The sequence below is a fragment of the Nyctereutes procyonoides genome, unplaced genomic scaffold (assembly GCF_905146905.1).
Source record: "Nyctereutes procyonoides isolate TBG_1078 unplaced genomic scaffold, NYPRO_anot_genome, whole genome shotgun sequence".
Classification (NCBI taxonomy): domain Eukaryota; kingdom Metazoa; phylum Chordata; class Mammalia; order Carnivora; family Canidae; genus Nyctereutes; species Nyctereutes procyonoides.
Genome location: NW_026575044.1, coordinates 19,162,216 through 19,185,951, shown reverse-complemented (window position 1 = coordinate 19,185,951; position 23,736 = coordinate 19,162,216). Strand labels below are relative to the sequence as shown.

The following is a 23,736-nucleotide window of genomic DNA, read 5'->3' as shown; positions in this document are numbered from 1 at the left end:
GGAGGAATTGGTAGGGAATCCCATGAAGCCACGCAAATCAGGGGGTGTCAGGGAGCCACTGCTCAGCAGACACCATTGGAGAATGTGGTGAGCGCAGCACTCAGGGAACGCTACTTGGAGGCAGTGATCATGACCAGGAAGGTACCATCCAGGTACATGGTATAAAAAAGCCACTGAGTCTGACTTTCATTCTTTGCTGTGGACCAACAGTGTGTTTGTAGGGAGAGCTCGGTACAGAGCCAGGGAAGGCTTGGGTCACTTGATCAATTTATCAGTGTTTGTGGAGCATTTACTCTAGGTGTTTGTGTGGGAGGAAGGATTTCAGGGACACATCACTCTAGTCACAGGCACCTGAATCAAATGGCTTTTGGTGGCTGCTGACACAGTCTCTCATTCAACATTTACTCAGTGAATAATTTGGAGTGTTGCCCCATGGATCAGAGGCTGTGCCAGGCTCTGGGGATTCCATGATGAGCCAAACAGACATAGCTTTTACCCTCAGGGGTTTATGGTCTAGTGTGGGAGGAGACAGGGTGCAGAGCTGCAACCAAGAGTGGCACACATGTTTATAAAATATAATAAATGCCAGTGAAGAAAAGCTCAATGCTTTAAAGGCACAATGTAGGGAGTCCTGATCTGGTTGTGAAGCTCAGGGAAGTGCCATTTGACTAGGGCCTGAGTAATGAAGATCTTAACTCAGGGAGGCAGGAGGAGGTTCCCAGGCTAATGCTAAGTCTCCCAAATGGGAAAGGCCTCCTCTGACTCCCCATGTAAATACCTTAGGTGACATAAATATGAACAATCCTTCACCCCCAAAACCAAAGTCAGACTGTCAATCTCTTAAAAGAATATGAGAAGGGATTCTTACAACGTTAGGCCAGTGAGCCTAGGTTGAAATACATTAGCTTCCCTATCCGTAGTTAGGTAGGATTACACTCCATCCTTTTACACCATTTGCCTTCTAAGGTCAGAACCTCCTAATTTCTGTCAATTAGAAAAATCGGCAGTCATCCAGTCTCCTGTATGGGCAACTTTAAGAAGACAACCAAAGATAGTCTCCTCCCTACCATCATTCTCCATAGTTTCAAAGCCTGTAGCTTTCAGGAAACAAATGGAAAAGATAGAAGGAGGGAGATTTGGGAGGAGTGGAAGCAGGGCATTGAATTCTGGGCAGAGATGGCTCCTCGAGTCTGCTCTGAGGGACACACAAAGAGCACGTGTCACGGTGCATAGTGGGGATTTCTGCTCTTTAGAGCTTCAAAGAATCTGGCAGAAGAAGTCCTCAGAGTCTAGCAAAACAGTAGCAGGTAGGTGTCTACTGTCAGTGGTGTTCTAGTAAATGCTTATACCCCGTTCTCCAGATTTGTGTTTAAGCTGTGATCTGTGGAGTTTGCTGATCGTGGTGTAAACACTCCTACCATAGCTGATTTTCTTTTTTTTTTCTCCTGGAATATTTCTTTTTTTTTTAATAAATTAATTTTTATTGGTGTTCAATTTACCAACATACAGAATAACTGATTTTCAAGCTACCAGCCTGACCCCATTGCCTGTGGAGCTGGGAAGAGAGAGACAGTGGATGGGCTCCCAGGAGCCCCTAGAGGCTGGCTGTAGCACACCAACCTTACTGTTCACAGAGAATCCGAGATGATGGGATCACTGATAACCACAGTGGCCTGAGGTGAGGGTTTGACTGCCTTCCAGGTGGACAGAACGGAGAGTCAAAAGCTGCCCCGCGCTTTCTGTGTAGGTCATGACAACTCAGTACAACACTCTCCTCAGAGAAGCATGAGCAAAGAGAACCAACATGAGGCTTTGGAGGGAAAAACACCCAAGTAAGGTAAAAGGAACAGTATCATGAAAGTTAGTTACTGCACCTGCAAAATAAGAATTTCTAGGAAGCTGTTTGCAATGTGAAGAAGCTTGACCCCTGTGGGCTAGGAGCAAAGGAACAGGGAAGAGAGGGGGCCCAGAGGAGAAGGCATCAGTTAGCTGGAAGGAGGATGATGAATCCCGTAGAAAAAGAGGGCCTAGAGACAAGCTGTGGAAGAGCACAGTGAGACATCTATGGAAAATAGAATTAAGTTGCTATTATAGAAGGTAGTTTAGGGTTTGCTCTCCCACAATGTGAAATCAAAAAATAAAAACAGTGAGAGAAAAAATGAGGGCAATGGAGGACAGAGATGGGAGCTCTCAAGTGAAGATTATAGGGAAAAACTGAAAAAGAAGCCTGAACCATTGAATAGAAAAAATATCTAAAGGAATGATTGAAGGGGATATTCCCAAATGAGAAAGAACCTGCCTCTGTCTATCCAAAAGGCTCAGTGTGTTATGGGAAAAATAAAAGGAAAGACACCTTTGAGTGTTTTTGAGTGTAGTGTAGCTACACTCACTTTGTCATTAATAAAACTCTAACATAATGGAGGGATAATCTTTGACTCTAAGAGCATAAAACAAGTTGCCTACAAAGGAAACAAACCAGGCTGGCCTCCATTTTCACTTCTGTTACTTCAAATGTTAGAATACAGTCTTCAGAGTTTTGAGGGGGAAAAGTCCAGAACTGAGGATTATGCTTTTACAGGTAAAGATGGAAGAAGTGCCTCATGGGGCTTTGCAGAGCACAGAGCCGAGGTGGGCCTGCAGGGAAAGAGTTCTGGGGCATTGGGGAAGGTCAGGAATGAGGCAGAGGATTCTTCCTATATTTGTGATTGTTTGCTTTTAAGACTGTATGGGGTGCATGTATTTTTACTTCTGTAAAAAAATATATTTTTAATCTTTTTTATTGTTTTTAAAAAAATTTTATTAAAAAAAGATAAAAACTGTAACCTAATAAGGTAGGTCCAGAAGACATTTGTTCCATCTTATTGATGAGACATTGAGGCTGAGAGAGTGCTTATGACACTCTGCTAGGCATTGGAATTGCAGGCATGAATCAAGTGCCACCTACGTGTGTTCTTCAGCGACTCAGAACACTGCTGTCAGGGAGAAATATCTTTAAACACAGACTAGTAGTTCTCACTGGTCAAGGCAGGAGGTAGGGGTAGGCGCATACATTAGGCAAAGCCTAAGCCTATCAGAACTATCTGGAGGGCTTTGGGGAAAGCCAGAAGGCTGGACCCCACTCCTGGAGCTCTGATTCAGTAGGTGGGGCTCAAGAAATTGCACTTCCACCGCCAAACTCTGGGATTAGTAAGAATTCCCTGAGACTTCGGGATTAGGAAAAATTCTTCCATCTTGCAGATTTGGAGGGTACAGAGGACGTATTCCTTGGGACTCATTTAGGTTATGAGACACATCTTGCCAAGCCGGTTTCCCCTGGTCCCTTGGAGAAATCATCCCAAAGGTCCACACTGTCTAATCTGGAGTGTCCCCACAGGTCCGTGGCTTTTTCAGTGTAAAATTAGAGTCTTGAGTCTGGAAGAGTCCTTGCTCCATTCATTGCTGAGGTAAGTATGGAGCAAGGGACTCCTGGTGGCCTGTGTGACAGTCACCATGAATGGCAGAGCCAGGAGGAGAGGGCAAGTTCCGGGACTCCTCATCTAGGGTTCATTGCCAACCTCACCACCCTGCTTCTTGCCCCCATTTCCGTGGGGCCTGCTGAGCAGTTATTTCCTCAGCAAGTTATATTACTCCTAGCCCCCGCCCCCAGGTCCTACAGGCAGCCACGAAAGGGTTAACTGGAGTTGGACCAGGAGCCTGAGCCAAGTACAGAGTGTCCATTGTGCACCCGCCCCTCCGCCCCCTCCGGAGGAGTCACTGACTTCTGGAATGTGACAAGGCAAAAGGTTTTCACCTTGCCTTGGCTTCCCTCCTCTGTTGAGCGTGCGTGTGGGTGCGTGTGCTCACGCTCACATGTTGGCAGGGGTGGCCCCTCAGGAGAGCTCTCACTTGTCTCCAGACTCACCAAAAAAGTGAACTGTGAGTTTGGGGGTGGCAAGTACGTGCCCGGAGAAGACCAAAGGAGAACAACAGCTTTGTGTGCTGGTGAAGTAAACAGACAGGTTAGGTTTCTTTGCTCTTCACTTTTGAAAGCTGCTTTTGGTTTTTTTAAGGTGAGGGGTGCATGTGGACTGGATGCTGGGGGGCTGGATCACAAAATCCTCAGCCTAGGCCAGGAATCTTGCAGAGGGGCACTCGGATGGGCTGCGCTGCGGGTGGAGTAGTTGGAACCGCAGGACTTGGAATAGCTGTCAGGGGGCCGATTCATTTCCATTCAGAAAGAAACTTGAAGTCCTTCAAGGGCCCAATCCTGCACTGTGTGCTGAAGCAAATGTAAGAGCTGTATAGCCACAGTCGGGCTCAGCCCACAACTGACCTGCAATCGAGTAAGGAAAATAAGCTATGTGTACTCGAAACAGCAAGAAGACGATGCAAGACTAGTACTTAGGGGCAAGCTATACAGCCGGGTGCAGTGTCAGGCAGGCCAGGGCATGGATGCTGCAGTCCAGAGTTTATAAAATGTTGCTGTGCACACAACTCCAAGGTTGGGCTTGGGCACAACCTTGAAATATGGGAAGGCTTGGGATCTGTTTGTTTGTTTGTTTGTTCATTCCTTCATGCAACAAACATTTGGAGAGGGCCAGCCGTATGCTGGTCATCGCATGGGTTGGTGGCGGGGGATATAAGAAAAGATTCTGTAAACATAGAATTGGAAACAATTTCCGTGTGTGTAATTCCACTGTGGAGATAGGTTTGACTTGAACAGGGAATGAGAGTTGGTGGCTGATGAGCCCTAAGACTGGATTCTTAACATGAGACCAGTGCGCAGACTCTGGAAGTGAGGTTGTTCCTGAGCACAGGGCTGATATGAAACTGCATTACTGTTTGATCTCTGGTATTTATCATGTCATACTCAGCCCGCCCTGGTTCAGGTCCTCATGCAACGAGAACTGAATTTCAGCTGAGCGTCCTCATGGTTCTCCTGCCTCTAATATCAGGTTCCATTAATTCATCCCTTACACTACATGCCGAGATTATCTTCCTGCAGCACAGCTTTGGTAGTGCCCCTCTCCTACTGGCATCCCTTAAATGGCTTCCCATTACCTGTACGATAAAATCCAGCTCATTAGCATCTCCTGCAAGGGTGTTCGTGATCCGGCTGTCACCTTTTGTCTCTGGCTTTACCTCTCACTAGGCCCCATCTCCTATTGCACCTCCTGGCTGAACATCAGCATTGTCTTCCTGAGCATGACCCTGCAAGCTCCTGCCCCAGGCCTCATGCGGTCCCTTCTCTCCTCCTTCTTCCCACTTTCTCTGTCAAAGCCCCTGAAGGTCAGAGCAGCATTCTGTGCTCTCCTTGAAGCCGTCCTTGGTACTTTCCCATCTTTTTAAGTCCACCTTGCCCTAGTGGGAAACATTTTCTCTCTCTCTTTCGTTTCTCTCCTCTACTAGAGGACATGTATATATCTGCTCTGTTTTGGTTATTTTCTAAATCTCTTTTCAAAAGTATAAGCTCCCTGAGGATGAAGATTGTATTTCCATTGCCCCCCCCTCCCCAGGGTCTTGACAATCCGTTGGGTTTTCATTTTTTATAGACTTCTTACGACTTGAGGTTTATGTTGTATAGTCTTCTACGTCAATTACTTAATGATTTACATCATCAAACATAAGGAACTCTGAAGGGAATCTTCTTTTTAATGGAAGACACTGTCTTCATAAGACACCCATTTCACACTGCTGGCCATTACTCTAAAGTTAGATTTCACCTTATTTTATGTCATCGCAGGACCAAATGGATTTAGTTTAGGAACTTTTAGTGGAGAACTTGCCTCACTTTTTCCCCCGACACAAGGATAACTTCGTAGGTATGTAGCAGGGAATTAAAATGTAACCTTGAAGGTTCCTGCCAGAGGAAGTAAACTGCTGGACACTACCACCACACAAAAAACATGGCGTGCAGTTTGGATGGATTTGGGGTACAAGCTGAGAAGGGTCCGTTGGACAATTGCTGCTTGACAAACAGGAACACGTTGTAAGGCATTTGGATGTCTCCTCCCCCAGCTAGTGTGGCACTCAATGCCAAAATGAATGTTGACTTGAATACGACTTTTTTAAAAAGTTATATAAAGTTTTGGGGAGTTTGGCAGATCAGTCTAGATGAGACAAATAATCTTCTATGTAAAAAAAAACCCATCAAGTGTTGTCTGGTCTATCTGCCCTCCTAAGTGTGCCCCTTTTGCAGCCTGGGGCACAGGTGGCTGTTCAGTCATTATGAGACAGATTCCGTGAAGATGCTCTGACTCTCACTCCGACAGCCTCTTCTCTTCTAGAAATGCTGCGTTCATTGGGTTTTCCCCTAAGAGGAAGCAGTTGTAAATGTGTCTTTCTGTAGGGCCGAGCAGTTTTCAGGAGCCGAGTGTGCGCCTGGGCTTCTCTGGGGAGCAGGTTCATGTTGGAGCCCTGGCTGCCTTGCTGGCTAGCTTCCTCACAGGATGTCAGCTGAAAATGTACGGATTCCAGAGGGAGAAAATACGTGTCCGGTCTCCAGGCTTCATTTCTGGCTGTTCTGAATGTGTCTTTGCAGTTGTTGTTGGTCATTTTCTGGCGGGCACATTTGCTGGCTCATACCTTACATTGCTAGGCTCCAAGGCAGAAACTGAAGGCTTATAGTAATGTCTTCTGCTGGGGAAACCTCAGCATTTGGAGCCATTTAAGAAGGCTTGAGTATTATCTCACCTACAGCCTCAGGGTGGAAGGAAATGATGTCTTGAAGTTTTGTGTGGCCCCAGGGCTCTCAGTTTGCCCTTGAGGATGAGCATCGGGCTTCCTTTGGGGCTTTGAAAATAGTGAGTTTGAAATTGGGAATAATGGGACATGCAGTGAATAAGGGTGAGGAATAGGTTAGCTGATCCAATGATGGTCTGAAGAGAACCTGATTGGTGTTTCTGGTTTCCTCTTGGAGGAAGCCAGAATCAAAGATCCTGAGTCTGGGGACGGGTGGGGAAGGGGAGTACAGGGAGAGCTGTTCCTGACATTTCTAAAAGCTTGTGAAATGCTCCTTCTCTCTTTTTCCCTTTTTTGTTGCCATGTAGACAGAATGCCCCTTTGCTTAAGGACCAGAAGGGGAATTCGCACAAGGGGAATTAAAACTGTCTCAAATGGATATTTTTATCTAAATAATTGATAATGATTAAATATCTTTTGTGTGGGCAGAAACATTTTTAGCGATTGTTTTGCATTAATCACAGCATCAGAAGTGATTTTCCACTGAATTCTTTATGTCTTCCTCTTTCAAATCTGCATCTAAGCTTTGCGTTTGTTTTAAGAAATAAAGATAATTTTGTGTAATTGAAATAGTCTCCCACAAAAAGATGATAAGGAAAGAATGGTCAGGAGGTTAGTTAAGTGTCCTTCCACCAAGATGATGGAGGACTTCACCCTGGCAGCTCCAGGGGTTGTGTTCAGCTTTGCAAACTGTTCTTCACGTGTGAGAGGGAAGTCGTGCAAGAAGCCAGCCCTGTGCAGTTCCCACAGACCTGCCTCAACACTTCAGACTTCCCTTTTGTCATGGTTGATGGTGACTCAGCTAGCTGTGGCTTCAGTATAGGAAACTTCTAGCTTGTTATTGGACTGGAGAACTGGCTTCTCTTATCTTTATTCTTGGACCCACAGCCATAAAAATTAACAATTCAATGAAGGGCTATGTGTGTGTATGTGTGTGTTTTCCCTCACTGCCAATAGAAGCCAGTTTGGGGATATGTTTGATTTTTTTCCCATCACTTTTTTTTTTCTTTTTTTTTCCCTGATGGCCATAGATTAGATGGCAGGGGCTTCTGGGACTTAGATTGATTTACTTTTGAGGTCATTTTCCTTCCTGTCACGACTAATTATCTCTCTGCTTCTCAGTTGCAGATCTGACCTCTTCTGAACACGTGGCCGTGTCTCCATCCCTGGGACTCTGAACCCAGCAGCTGGACCACTTTGTCCTTGGGATTTTGGGTGTCCTCTCTTCTCACCTTTCCCTTGTCCCCTCTTCCCTCCTACCTCCTGAGAACTCCTGAAGACTGTAGGATTGTCATGGAGTCCAGGGAAATCTTAAGCAGCTCCCGGCAAAGGGGGGACGAATCCGAATTTCTGCCTGTCTCCTCGGCCAAGCCCCCAACTGCTCCTGGCTGTGCAGGAGAACCTTTGCTCTCTGCTCCAGGAACTGGGAAGGGGATCCCAGTGGGCGGAGAACGCATGGAGCCAGAGGAGGAGGATGAACTGGGCTCAGGGCGGGATGTGGATTCCAACTCAAATGCAGACAGCGAGAAATGGGTTGCAGGAGATGGCCTGGAAGAACAAGAATTCTCTATCAAGGAGGCAAACTTCACAGAGGGAAGTCTGAAGCTGAAGATTCAGACCACCAAGCGGGCTAAGAAACCCCCAAAGAATCTGGAGAACTATATATGCCCACCTGAGATCAAGATCACCATTAAGCAATCTGGCGACCAGAAGGTGTCCCGTGCTGGGAAAAATAGCAAAGCCACGAAGGAGGAGGAAAGAAGCCACTCCAAAAAGAAGGTAGGGAGCCCTGTTTTGTAGGTTTTTTGTTTGTTCATTTGGGCCATTCTCCTTCCAACTGTTAAAGGTCCATTTGCTTATTCCTTAGTTACTTTGGAATTCTCAATCTCTTTGATGGAACACTTAACGCCCTCCAGGAGAAATGTCTTTGATACCTTGCTATAGCGCCTAATTTATTATATCTTCTCCCCACATGAAAATCAATAGTTACTAGAATTATAATTCTGGAGCATTCCTGTTTATTGTGGAGCACCCAATTGACTGGGTCAGACCTGGCTAAGCTGGGACAAAATATTTGCATCTCTTCGTATAGTTAAGAGTGGGATGTTAAGAATTTTGGGGCAATTGTGACAGTCAAGAGCCTATATAACCTCCTTTTGGTTTCAGTCATTGCCCGAAGCCTTTCTAAAATAGGCAAGTCACTCACTGGACTACGGAAGCCGTCTTCATAGTAATTTAGGCTGTTAGAAGGGTAAGAGATCATTGCTCTGAAAACCAGTGGTGAGCCCTGGAGCTCAAGCTGGAGAAAGAAAAAAGGGGTGGGTGACTGACCCAGATCTTTGTTTGATATTTGGTTGGTTGTCCTTTTCTTCTCAAAGTCAAACCGGTAGAATGCAGTGCTCTAGGTGATTGGTGGTGTCATTTGGTTGGGAATGGATGGGTCCAGGTTCAATTGTATTTATATCACGGGAGGTTACAGTGACGTCTCTTCTTGGCAGGGGTATGGCACTCAGCTATGATGACAGAGAACTGCCCTAGTCTGGGAAGTGTTTGTCTCCAAAACTCTGGGGCTTGTATATGCCTCTGAAAGGAGCCCTGTTGTTTTCAGAAGGGTTTTGGGTTCAGGGTGGTAGGAATTCATTAGAGTCTTTGTAATTTCCCCCCACATCTTATTTATTTGAGCTCTAGAAATGATGGATTAGCTAAAAATAGCACATGTGAATGACCCTCTCTCCTTTATGACTCAGAGATAATCTGTAGTGTTTCTGTTACTCGTGGGTTTTGAGCTTCTCAGTAGTCACTTTCAATTGAACTACTAGGAATCATGTTCTTTCTTTGGTGTAGGGCTTGTGTTCTTCCTTCCTCATGCTAAGTGTTCTGGCTGATATGTTGCATTTAAAATCCAAAGACTAAAAAAAAAAAAAAAAAAAAAAAAAAAAATCCAAAGACTTGGATGAGAAGAGATTTCCTAGTGTGACCAGTGCCTTCCAGTTTGCTCAGACTATCCCAATCTTAAAACCAAAAGTCCTACAGCCAGGAATCCCTTCAGTATTGGACAAGCCAGGACAGTTGGTCGTCTCATTTTAACTTTTGGAACACACAATAATTTTTAGAAGTTGGCTTGTTTTTATAGAGCACAGAGGTAGTGCTTTCCCTCCCCCACCCCCATTACAAGGTACAGTGATTTCTGGGGTCTCTGTTGTAAAGCGAAAGATTATTTAGATGCTTGGGAAATTTTTTGAAATTCTTGCAAGAAAATGCAACAGTTTAGACCTGGAAAGTGAGACTTTCCTTTGGAGTTGGGTCTTCTCAGCTTTGAAAATGAGTATCTTTGTCTCTGGCCACTGAGATGGTCTATCTTTGTTTATTGTTGGATTTTTGTATGGGTGGACAGTCTTGAAAACTGCAGTAACTGTTTTCCCTCTGTCCCCATCACTGCCAGGATTTGAGTAACAGCCCCATAGTTTGGGGTATGCAAAGTCAAATTCATTACAGCCACAGGTCCATTCCCAAAGATAGTCTTCTGCCCCTTGGAATGCCCCAGAATGGATTTTGTGACATGGGGATGATTTTGAAGTTGCAATGCACAATGGGCTTCCATTCTCATATCTGAAATTCTCAGGCTCATCATCCTCACCCAAAAAGCTGGATGCCCTTTCTATGCTTTATTGGAAAGAGAGGAAATGTGTGACTTACCAAGTAAGTGTTTCTAAGTCTTAGAAATTGGAAGGGAGAAAAAGAAAGGGGAAGGACCAAAATTTAGCTCCCAGTGCTGCATTATGCTGACACTGTAATGGGAGGATCTACAAAATGTTAAATTCTTAAGAGCTTGCTTTACACTGTACTTCTCCACTCTTCCTGCCTTTATTTATTCCTGGAGCTGTTCCTTTCCAGAAATGAATGAATGAAGTTATCAGTACTGAGTTTTAATTATTTGATAGATGATAGGAACATTCTCTGATCTTTATCAGATTAGAGTGTTAACTTTATGATTCTCCAGACTTCTAGTTGGTTTGAAAAGAGGGAATTAGCAAAAGCAGAACTTGAGGTAGAGAGATAGAAACCTCACTTACCATTTTAGCACCATGAACTTGCAGAAGTTACTTATTTATACGAATGTGAAATATATGATTGGTAACTTGGGATGGGGAAAGGATGAGGATGGCATTTGGTAAGCAATAGATCAGTGTCTGTCTCTAAAATCTAGTATTCTGGATTTTTTTTTTTTTTAAGTAAACTCTACTCCCAGTGTAGGGCTCGAACTCATGACCCTGAGATCAAGTCTCATGCTTTATTGAGCCAGCTTGGTGCCCTCTCCTGCTTTTTTTTGTTGTTGTTGTTCTTTAATGAGGCAAGATACTCACTGAAGATGTGTGCATGGAGTGGCCCCTGGGACTCAGGTCCTAGATTGGGAGCCAGGAGGGAGGCTCTGTTGAGCTGATCCTTGAGTTGGTAGAGAGGCCCACTTGGGAGTCACCTGAATGTGTGTGCTGACTTAGAGCAGGGGTCGGCAAACTATACTCTGGCCAAATCCAGCTCCTTGCCTATTTTTATACAGCCCACAAGCAAAGAATGGTTGGAAAAAAATCAAACAAAGAATAATATTTTGTAACATGTGAAAATTATATGAAATTCAAATTTCAGTGTCCATAAATACAGTTTTATTGGACCGGAGCCACATCCATTTGTTTACATTTTGTCTGTGACTGCTTTTGCACTAAAACGGCAGAGTGGAGTGGTTGTGACAGAGACTGTATGTCCCACAAAGCTTAAACTATGTACTATCTGGTTCATACCAAAAGGAAACATAGATAGATAGATATTATATATATATATATATATATAATATATATATATATATATATATATATATATATAAACTCTTGATTTAGGGAAAGGACATAGAGTTTCAGGATAACAACGATTTTGTTTTGTTTTGTTTTTAATGATTCAGTGTCCAAACTTGGAGGCTGGGAGCAACTGGGTGTTACATCATTACGTGCTTTTCTTTTTTTTTTCTTATTCCTTTTCTTTTCTTTCTTTCTTTCTTTCTTTTTTCTTTCTTTTTTTTTTACCGACCAATTAATTTTGTTCAAGTCATTGTTTGACAGCCTTAGGCAAAGACAGCTCGTATTAGATCCCAAATGATTTTCTTTTTCATTGGTTTTTGTAAAAAGAACACTCTTTTGGATAATGATAGCATTCCTGTGTGATATCACAGCTAGTTTTTGCTAGGCTAACTGTATTTCTGCATGTTCTACTAGTTTGAGGTGAAGACATATTATGTGTGGCATCCTCAAGAGCTTTATTTCAAGTTTCAAACCTAACACCAATCCTCCAAACCAGAGAGGCATTATAGATGTTCGAGCAACATGGCTCCTTGAGTGGTAGAATGGTAGGAGGGGACCCATGGATATACCCTTTCACTGGCTCAAGGATGCATGGACTCTTTCTAACCAGGGGTCAGGTCACCTCTCTTCCATATGAAATTAGAATGGCAACTGAAATGCTATATGGAAGTGGGTTTATGATGAATGAATTTATGTGAGGTATAAGAGCAGCATTTGGTGAGTAGAGCCCGGGAAGAAAATTCAGAATGTATTCCAGGGCCTCAGAAGTATCCTTTGGATGGATGGACCTGCTTTACAGATGGCCTCAGTAAAGGCAAATTGCTTCTTACCATGGCACCAGCATTGTTGCACTTGAGACTTACCCAGGCAAGTGATGAAATAACATAAGCTTCATGTGGTTCCCTTCTAGGTCACTCCATCAAAACAGTAGAAAACATGAGACTGAATCTCTAGAAGCAAGTTCAAGTCCAGCACACGAACATAGAATATTCCAACAGTGACAGGTTTTTGAGAGGCTCTCAGCTGGGCAGAGCTTAGCAGCTCTCCTCTTTCCTGAGGACTTTCCATGGGAGTCAGGAACTCCCATGCAGGTTCAACAGCATGAGGAGAGGGGACTCTTAGACTGGCTCCCTTCAGTGACCCTGGCTGGGAGATGCGGGGTGGCAGTCTACACCAACTGGCTTGATGGCTTTGCATCTGGAGTATAACCTTATTAAAGCCCCAGTTTCTTTATCTGCCAAACAGAGGTGATAATTTCCACCTGATATAATTTAATGGAAAATTTTAGGAAAAATGGGTGATTTACAGAGCATACATTGTAATAAACAGTTCGGATTTGTGGAGCTATGTGGCAGGCCTTCCTTTTGCTATTTTATATGTATTCACTTTCACTGTTAGTCCTTATAACAGTCCTACAGGCAGATATTAGATTGAGGCTCATTTGCTTCAAAAAAGCAGGAACACAAATGGGCAGGGTTGGTGGTGGAACCCATTTCTTCTATACTCCAGAGCTAATGCTGTATTCAAGATTCAAAGTGATCACACTCTAAAAGACTGCTGGAAGGTAAGGGTTGAAGCATTGGGACATTTCTGCCACACCTTCCATGTTAGGGTGACAGGATCATAATCTGGCATTTTGCCCTTAATCCCAAGCATTTTAGGACGTTTGAGAGAAAACTCAAAGTCCCATGAGTTCAAGTCTTACTTTTTCCCTTTGTATTGCTTATGAACTTTTATTTGCTTTAGACCAAAATACAACTTCTATTTCATTTCTTTCAATTTAGTTTTCCCCTTTCCCAGCTTCATCAGAAGAACCTTTCTCCTCCAACAGCAAAGACTTTACCCTTCTATTTGCCGGTGGCCTGCTGTGGTCCTAGAAACATGCTCGAGATTTGTTCTTGGCAGTTCCCCCTACACCATCTTCACACGTCTATGGAAAGACATTTCCATAGCATTCCAAAGCATTCTACTCTGAGCACTCCTGACCCTCTCTTAGGAAGTTCAACGGGTCAGGCATTCATTTACTCATTCTTAAAATAGCATCCTTTTTTGGGCCAAACACAAAGTATGGATGTAGATGGGAAGCAAGGTTGGCATCAGATTGCAGGGAGTGATGAACCTCAAATAAATAAATAGTTTTGCATTTAATTCGCTAAGTAATGGGAATGCTCAGTGGGCTTTGAACTGAAAAGGAAAAGGAAAGGGTTATGCGCCCAGGGAACATAATGAGAGTGAGGCCAAGCAGAGAAACTTAAAAGGGGAGCTTTTAGGTAATACAGATGGCAGTGAGGAGGACCACACTAGGGTTCTCCATGTTTCCATAGGGTGTTCAGAGCACATTTCTCTCTCGACCCTCTACGGTGATAACACTTTGGTGTATCAGGTAGTTGGAAGGGGGTGTGGGGCAGGGGACGAATGCCTGATATCTGTTTGTGTACTCCCCACCCCTGCTCCTGCACTCTGGTGATGGCCCTGGGCATCGGGCAGAAAGCCTTCCACCCTCTTTATGGCTCAGGTGTCCTTCCCTCACCATCATTTTGCCCAACAGCCTCTCTGGTCACTCCTACATACATCACTTGACTGTGGGCTTGCCCTCCCTCCTTCCAGGAGTGGGAATGTGGTATTTTTAGCTCCTGGGAGTAGGAGCTTCTTTACCCCACTGCACCTTCAGCCTGGTAGGAGAGCAGGTCTCACCAGCTTTTCTTCACAGGAGGCTTTCTCTTCTCATTTAATTTTATATTTTCTCTTTCTCAATTTTTTTTTAAGCAGCACATTTCTATTTATTCATCAGTGTGCCTGAAAATTTTGTTTCCTGATAGGTTTCTCCCTAGTTATTTTATAGCTAAAGCTGCACGAAGGGTGGAGAATGTCCCTCTCTACAAAGATTTGTCTCCAGGGGGCCAACAGGTAACATTTGACATCTGGAGCTAAAGGTGTGAGGGACAGAACATTGGACTTGGCGATGGGAGCCCTGGACACCAGCTCTGTCTCTGTCACTAACAATTTCTACAAGATCGATTCACTTTCCTGGGTCTCAGTTTCTGCATGTTAAAAAAAAAAAAAAAAAGAATGAACCCAAACTGGGTTTGACCCCTGCTGCTTTATTTCTGTTTTAAAAACTGAAAACTTCAAGAGCCATTCTGCCACATGGGGCAAGTCTTTCTCTTTAACAAAACTAGTTACTATAAACAAAAGTTTTGAACTCTCTTTGGGCCTGCTGTTCCATCATCAGAATATTTCCTTTCTGTTCCAATGTCAAAAGGCCCCTGATCGTGGGAGCAAGTGTCGGAGTTGAGTTTAGAGAGTTGTGAGATTTACCAAACTTGTGTTCCATGACGATATTCTGGGAAAGTTTGGTTCTTCCTTCCTTTCTTGTATTTTTCCTTTTTTTTTTTTTTTTCCTTTTCCCCTCTGTTTTTGGGATTCTCTGGGGCTTTAAAGCACCATGCTGGCTCTCTTCCTTTTGGTTGTGACATTCTCTTGGTAGTTGGTTTCACTTTGGACATCCCCAAGGAACGTTCTCTGGTGAACGCCATGCAATTACAGATAACTTGGCAGACATCAGGGAAATACAAATCAAAACCACAATGAGATACCACCTCACACCAGTGAGAATGGGGAAAATTAACAAGGCAGGAAACAACAAATGTTGGAGAGGATGCGGAGAGAAGGGAACCCTCTTACACTGTTGGTGGGAATGTGAATTGGTGCAGCCACTCTGGTAAGGTTCCTCAAAGAGTTAAAAATAGACCTGCCCTATGACCCAGCAATTGCACTGTTAGGGATTTACCCCAAAGATTCAGATGCAATGAAACGCCGGGACACCTGCACCCTGATGTTTCTAGCAGCCATGTCTACAATAGCCAAACTGTGGAAGAAGCCTCGCTGCCCATCGAAAGATGAATGGATAAAGAAGATGTGGTTTATGTATACAATGGAATATTGGAATACAATGGAATATTACTCAGCCATTAAAAACGACAAATACCCACCATTTGCTTCAATGTGGATGGAACTGGAGGGTATTATGCTGAGTGAAGTTAGTCAATCGGAGAAGGACAAACAGTGTATGTTCTCATTCATTTGGGGAATATGAATAATAGTGAAAGGGAATATAAGGGAAGGGAGAAGAAATGTGTGGGAAATATCAGAAAGGGAGCCAGAGCATAAAGACTTCTAACTCTGGGAAATGAACTAGGGGTGGTGGAGGGGGAGGAGGGGGGGTGGGGGTGAATGGGTGACGGGCACTGAGGGGGACACTTGACGGGATGAGCACTGGGTGTTATTCTGTATGTTGGTAAATTGAACACCAATAAAAATTAATTTATTAAAAAAAAAAAGATAACTTGGCAGAGTAATCAAGCAGGGAAACTGTGTCCTGATGAAGAGCCGTTCATTATCTAAAGTAAGGAATAAGTGTTCTGTTCAGAAGAGTCCCTGCTCTGAGAGTGGATTGGAAGTCAGATCCCCTGTATTCTGGATGGGGTTCTCTCTGTCTTTGGAGGAATAGAACCAGGGCTCTGTATGGCCTGAGGCAAGTTACTTAACATCTTGAAACTATGCCCCTCTTGTATGAAAATCAAGGATTATAACAGCCCAATTCCTTGTGGGTGTCTTGTGGGGTTGGAAGGATCCTGTGGGCACTTAGCACAGCCTTTCACTCTATAAGCCTTACTCTTACTGAGCTAGCATCCACCTCGTTTGGGCCACCCACAGGACCTTCCTCTGTGCAGGCACAGCTGGCCCACAGTGACCCGCAGGGATGCTGGGCTCCTGGGGCTGGAGGGTGGGTATGGGTTGGCTCAGAACCCTCTGTTTCTTTTGGCTGATCCTGCTTTCATATTGCTACAGGCTGTGTTGAATTGTGTTAGCTGGCCGGCAGTGTCACTGTCTCATTTGTGATGCCTGCACAAGCATTGACTAATAGAGCAGATCACTAGTGGGTTGGTTTTTATTTTTTATTTTATTTTATTTTATTTTATTTTATTTTATTTTATTTTATTTTATTTTATTTTATTATTTTATTATTTTATTTTATTTTTTGCTGGTGGTGGGGATTGCTGTGGGGATTTATTTAGAGATGGTTCAAAGGTCTTTCATCTCTGTGGTCATTTATCTGCTGAACCAGGATTGCTGCTGAGCTCAAAGCTTGACTCAAAATGAAAGTGTTAAAGCAGTGTCATATGAACGACCGAGTGGGGTTCAATGGGTGCTACCTTCTCCCCTGCCCATGTGTCCAGCCCTTGTAGAGCCTCCCCCCTTCTCCATCATTGCAATTTCACATCCTCAAAAAGTTCTCTCAGAGCTGCATTTCCGGTTGATCTTCGGCCACATTGCCTTTTTTATTTTTAATAAAAGGCGAGAGAAACAATCCCTTTCTGCCCTGCTGCACCCCATCCTTTGATTCTTCTGATTCCTGCAACTTTAAGTTCAAACGTCCTGCCTTCAAAGCACTACCATGCAGGACGTCCCAGGACATCCCAGGATGTCCCCTGCCTGCCTTCCTTGTGCGTGAGACACGAGTGGCTTTGGTCAGGAAGTCACTGGGCCTGGGCAAGGGCAGAGGCCGAGAGCACAGGGATGTGGCAGGGAGGTTCTCAGAGCCTGGGTCCAGGCCTTGGTTCCGGCTCCTGACTCCAGTATGGATAGAAGACAAGCAGCATGAGACAATGAAGTCTTGTCCTTTTAGGGGGTTTCTTCATTCACATAAACTAAACATTTGGTGTGAGAATTTGCATATGGCCAAACTGCTTTGAGGAAGAGGATTCAACTGGGATGGTCTTCAGGGTGACCTGATTGGAGGGTGACTTTTGAGGCTCTGGGAATCACCCCCCCACACACACACACACCCGGCCCTGCACCCCCTTGGAGGAACCAGGGGCCAGAGGGAGAGGCTGCCAGAGGGGAGGGCAGAAGTTCAGTGGAGCCAGGTCCCCAGGAGGCCTACAGACAGACACAGTATGCAAACACCCACATGGACTCATAGCTGTACCCAGCATGTGCCAGAGTCTGAATTATATGTACTGGCTGGTGAAGCAGTGAGGCCTCTGTGCAAGTTGAGGCCACTGAGCATGTCAGAACATGGCAAGCAGAGCTCTGCATCGTGGGCAGGTTCAGGCTACAAAGAGTTCTAGGGCTCCTTCCAGCTTTCCATTGTATTCCAGGGAACTTGCCCTCTGAAGGCAAGGGGCCTCCTGGTACACCTTAAGTGTACTTTTCTCTCTGAAGTCCCAGGCTTGTTTTTTTTTCTTCCTGCCTACCCCTCCCTCCCTGGGCTGACTTCCCTCACCTCCCCACCAGTCTATGACCTCACCAAGGGAAACAATGGAAGCCTTTATTTACTCTGAAAAGTCCAGGCAGTTCCCATCTTGCTACCTGGCCCGGGAGGCCACTTGATAATCATCATTAGTATCAAATGCAGGTTGCTTCAGTGTATTTTCTAGACCTTGTTTATTGAGTTTTTCCCCAGACTATCTTCTTTGCCTCCCACAAGTTTCTAGCCAGCCTCACAGTGGGGGATCAGGAGTAGGGAAGGAAGAGAGAACACTAGAAGAGAGACAGACAGCAGCTCTGTCCCTCAAAGGTGTACCACCACGCTTTGCCAATAAGAAGCCTTCATTTGCAAATACAAATGTGCCCCAGAGTGTGGGCAGCTTCTTATGCTGAGCCGGTTGCTTCATTTGCTTAGTATTGTGAATGAGAATTCAGCTCAGGATTTGCGTGTTTTTCCTAAGAGATTGGACCCCCAGAGAACTACCGTAAGGGAGTTGCTTCTCATGGGGATCATGGATGTAGTTACAAGGAATCCATTTTTAACATATGATAAGAATTTCCATTTTTCCATCCCTGCCTTTTTTAGGGATCAAGGAGGTGAAAACCAGTTTCTCTGGGTGTGTGGCTCTTCCTGATACCATTAGGTTCTGAACTTCCCCGTCTTCTTCCTGGATTGCTACCACTGAATGGACGGCAGGTCAGCATCATGCTGGGATTAGGATACTGGCACGTCATGAAGGAAACCAAGATTGGGATATCTGGAAACTGTCTGAGACAAGAGGTTAAACCCATTGAGGAAGACATAGGCTGGAATCAGGCACCAGCTCAGGGAGCAGGGTGACCACAGAAGGCTGACCACAATAGTTGTAGGTCAGAAGAAAAGGGCTGCACAGTTGGGTCACACTTTCAGAATCACAAAATTCACTGAGAGTCAGAAGAGCCTGTGAATATTTCCATTCAACATCCCTCCTAAACAAACAAAAGATCGCATCTGAAATCCCTCATGGACAGTTACTTGGCAGTTGCTCAGTGGCCCTCAGGGAGGAGACTTGGTATCTCTTGAGGCAGTCCTGGGTTTAGGAGAGCTTTTTCTTCCATTGCACTAAAGTCATCCTTTCAAAGCTCAAATATTTCCAGTTCCTGAAACTGTTCCTGGGGAGTCCACGGTTTCCTGGTGCCAAACCATCTTGGTTCCTATGCTGGGAATGCTGGTTTGTTATTGTTTCTCCTAAAAGGCATAGATGGGGAAGTGGGTATGCACAGAAGAGAGTACAGGACCCCGGACCAGAAGGTTGTCTGGCCTTGCAGAGCACCAGGAGATTGTGACCTCCTCTGCTCTAAGCACATTACCTCTATTAACAGGACCCTAGGCGGCCCCAGCTTTTTGGCAGCTATATTATTGTTGGTGTACAATGAACTCAAGGTCAAGGAAGCTCTCTGAGTGAATTTTGTCTTTTGCGACTCTTGCTGGTCTAAATCATCACATCTTACATTCAGTGGATTTTTTGGACGACAATTCAGGTGTTGGCATTATTTTTATTCTCATCTCTTTTTGCAGAGTTCTAGACAGAGATGTGAATCAAATGAAAATCAGCTTAAAAAAAAAAAAAAAAAGGCAGCCCGGATGGCTCAGTGGTTTAGCGCCGCCTTTGGCGGCCCAGGGCATGATCCTGGGGACCTGGGATCAAGTCCCATGTCAGGCTCCCTGCATGGAGCCTGTTCCTTCCTCTGCCTGTGTCTCTGCCTCTCTCTCTCCTCTCTGTGTATTCTCAGGAATAAATAAATAAAATCTTAAAAAAAAATAAACAAATGAAAATCAGATGATTTTATGTGGGTCTGTGGACTCCATAGAAGGCACAGAAATAAGGCAGCTCCGAAGTGTAGTTGGCCATCTCACTCTGAATTCCTTTTCTATGCCTTTTCTAGTTGTGGTATCTCTAGATCGCTCTCCACCATCTGTGAATGGTCTTCTTGGATCTAATAGAAAGGGTTGTTGAAAGTGTGCTGTCAAAAGTAAAGCGTTTTCTTCTTGGCCATGTGTAAGCTCTCTGAGGACAGGCATTATATCTTTTAACATAATACTCACTTATTTCCCCAGCCTGGATGTTACACACATTCATGTTAGCTCTGTGCCAATGAAGATAAATCTGTGGAAGACCCTCTTCTCTATCAAAACACCTCCCTAGTTAGCCCTGTGTATTTTGCATCGGTTCCTTGGAAACATCTGGAATTCATCATGCTGCCTTTTTTGGCGCACTCATCCAGATATACTGTAGCAGAGATGAGGCCTCTAAATTCTACAGTAGTCTGCAGAGTTGTATGGTGTATTTAGCCTAAATGCTGTGTGGGGTGTAGAAAGACCATACTAGAAAGCAGCACTCTCAGGGCTTTTAGGGAAAAACCCAGGGCACTATAATAAACTGTCAAACATGTGTTACAGATACTATATAGCATGAAAAATTGGTATCAACCATCACACCTGCCCAGCATCTTTATCAAGTCTTCATATCTGCCCAACTGTTGCCTCTTTCTGGTTTGTTCTTAGGACAGCTAGCTCCGTGAAGTAGCTGTTGCTGTTGTTCCTCCCTGTTTTGTAGATTGAAGAAGGGACTTGAAGTGTTTTTAATTTTAATTTTTTAAAAATGATTTTCTTTATTTATGAGAGACAGGGACATAGGCAGAGAGAGAAGCAGGCTCCCTGCCGGGATCCTGGTGCGGGACTTGATCCCAGGACCCTGGGGTCACCTCCTGAGCCAAAGGCATCGGCTCAACCGCTGAGCCACCCAGGTGCCCCTCCAAGGGTTTTTAAATGGCTTACCCCGAGGTTACAGGTAATTACCAGAGGGGAGTGGGGCTGAGGGGAGCTTCAACCCCTCATTGGACCCTCAGGTCTCCTGGTTTCCAGCAGCAGGAAGCGATCATTGAAAGATGCACTCTCTCTGATCCTGCGGAGACATCCTCCAGGTGAAAATCACTGAGTCTTATACCATGCTTGTACCTGCGGCACGGCCCCTGCCTAGGCTGTGGGTGAACCTGGACATTGTACTATCTTCCCAGAGACTCACAGCCCTTTCCTCTACTGCCCACAGCGGTCCCCCTGCTGGAAGATACTCAGCCAGGCACCACAGTGATGAGGTGTGGTAGAGAGTGATGGCTGGCAGCACAGCACAGGGCTACAGGCTAATAGGCTCACTATGACTCAATCTAGAAGCTATTTACAGTGTACTCTAAAGTATCCTGGATCAGAATGAAAATGTGTGATGCATAAAGAGCCCCTCCAAAGCAAGTCTCTGGGAGCACTGTCTGGTCTGAGAAAGGAGAGGAGGGTGGCTACCCCACTCCAGGGGTTCTTGGTCCTGGGCCCAAAGGCCTCTTCAGCCTTTAATGAATGAATCCCTGTTTTTTCATATTTAAAAAGGGATTAATACTGTCTCACTTCCTTCCACATCACTTTGAAGATAATCTGAGCAAATGCTTCTGCCACGTTAAAAGTGCAGTGGAAATATGAGGTGCTCTTCTGTGGGACTGCCCTATAGCCGATTCCTAACAAACTATAGTCTCTAATTAAACTTTTTCCATTGCTTCCTCCCATATCCCGCCATTGCCTGGCCTCTTTCTTCCCCTGCTCTGAATAAAGCCCCCAGACGTGGCCATGATGAGCAGCAGCTGCAGGTTGGACGCGGTCAGCAGCCCAGTCCAGATACCCGCCACATGGTGTAATTGCCCTTTGTGAAATTCCGGGGTAAGAGGTCAGCCCTCTTTGCCCATCTTTGTCACTTCTCAGTCATCTGTATCCTGGTGGCAGTTGTGTTATCCCAGTACCCTTCCCCGACCCCCTCCCCCCCCTCTCCTGGAGCCCAGGAAAAAACCATCTGCTGAGTTGGCTTTCAGAAGATTTTTTTTTTTTAAATACCAATTTCCCTTTGTTCCGAGGCAACCTCCAATCAGAGCCGGGTCTGCTGGGTTTGGCGAAAGGCTGGTATTGTGTTTCGTGCTCCCGGAGGAAAGGTTGTCCACTTGCTTTTCTTTTTGATTCGATTCCCTGCCATTCTGTAGGGGAGTCAGGGGCTGCAGCTGCCGCCGTCAGCTGTAAATAGGGGACCCCCTTGTTTAAGAACCTACACGTTAATCCTTTGGCAGGGGGAGAAAAAAAAAACAACAAAAACAATAACAAAACAGACAAAAAAAATGAAAACCAGTGCTAATCGAAGTCTTTCTTCCTGTTCCTGTCTTATCCTGTAAGTCACACAAGATCCTACTAGGTGCTTAACCTCAGGCTTCACTGTCCTTGAGGTTTTCTTGAGGAGTTTATAGCATCTAGCCTCTTCTGTTTTCTGATTTCTGAAGAATATGAACTACCCATTAGCGGCATAGGAGAGTCATTCTTTTCTGGAAAACGTGAATCACAGGGAAAGGCCATTGGTGGTGCAGGCTGCTTTCCTACTGTTTTGGTACTTAGAGTGGCTGGGAACTTTGCCAAGCATTTGACACATATTGTCTACTAAATGCTCCCCACAACCGCTATGGAGATGTTATTCTCCCCATTTTACAGATGTATAAAATGAGCCAGAGGCCTCTAGTTACTCGCCTCAGGTCTGAGTCAGGAAGCTGCGATCTCAGCATGCCCACTCTCTGAGCTCCAAGGCAGCTGACCCGTGGTTGCTCACCCAGTGCTCGGGCAGGTTGAACTTAGCATGGGAGCCTGAGGTCCTTGCCTTAAGAGCCTACCTTCCAGAACACCTGCGGGTGAGGTGCTTTCTGATGCTTCCATTTCTCCGTCTAGCACTGGGACCACGAAAACTAGATGCCAGGGAACCCACAGAGAGTTGGACAAGTCTCATGAAAGAAATTTTTCTAAGTTCTTCGATCTCTGGAGCTAGGGTTTGCTTTTATCCTCTTTTTCTATCCCATTCCACAAAATGGGTAAACCTCCCCTCAGCAGATTTAGGAGATGCTCTGATACATCCTCTCAAAATTATCCTGCAACTTTGGTGCCCGCCTTCCTTGTACTCACTCTCTGCTTCACTCATGGGCCTCTGCTAGGCACTGGCCCTTTACAAACACAAGGCCGTGTTTTGCTCCTTTACGGTGGTAAGAAGAGCAAGTGAACACATAATGGATTCCATAAATTGGTGAAAATCCATAAAATCCCTAAAGCAGTTTTGAAACATACCATCTCTTCCCTCTTTCTCCCTGTTGAGCTGGGACTGTGACCCAGAGCCTCGGAGGGGCCTCCGCGTTTCCCTGGAATGGAGTATAAAATAAAACAAACGAGAGAGAAAGAGAGGAAAGTTAAAGGTTTCTCTTTTGCTTCCTCCCGAGGATGAAGAATTTTCCTAGATAACTTAAAATATGTGTATGCATCGATATCGATTTTAATATCTTAAAATATATCATAGGCTCCTATTAATGTAGATTATATGACATGTGGCAAGTTAACTGAGCAATATACTCTTCTGGGCTCCGGAAACTAATAGACTCCTTGCTCAGCAGCTTACTCTATGAAATGAGGTAATTTTTATTAAACGTTCTCTCCTTTATTTCCACGACAGCCCAGGAGTGAACACAAATCTCAGCTGAAGGAATTATTGAGAGGTGGGAGACCAGGCACAAGAGGTTGTAAGCCCACACACTGGGCAGACAGTGGGCCTGGGCTCAAGACTCCGGCTGTGCTGGGGATTAACCTGGGTCTCTTTCTAGTTTGGTGTCACCTGAGAACTGCAGATTGAAGGGTCCCAAGAGCAAAAGGGGCAGGGAGAAGTAGGAAAGGGAAAATATGGACTTCAGATTGGGCTCTCCCAGACTTGAAAAAGATGCCCTAACAGAGAGAGTCACAGAGCTGAGATGAGTGGAACATGAGTGCTCCTGCCAGTGTGACTGTCCCATTTACCAC

General features: G+C 44.9%; 1 protein-coding gene across 1 annotated transcript in view; it reads left to right on the top strand.

Annotated features, from left to right (window-relative positions):
* Positions 1-23,736, top strand: part of SETBP1 (SET binding protein 1) — a 360,671-nt gene that overhangs the window by 10,949 nt on the left and 325,986 nt on the right. Inside the window, 1 exon segment of the mRNA XM_055323892.1 lies at positions 7,843-8,499. Coding sequence (XP_055179867.1) covers positions 8,014-8,499 — 486 coding nt within the window. The 5' untranslated portion in view covers positions 7,843-8,013.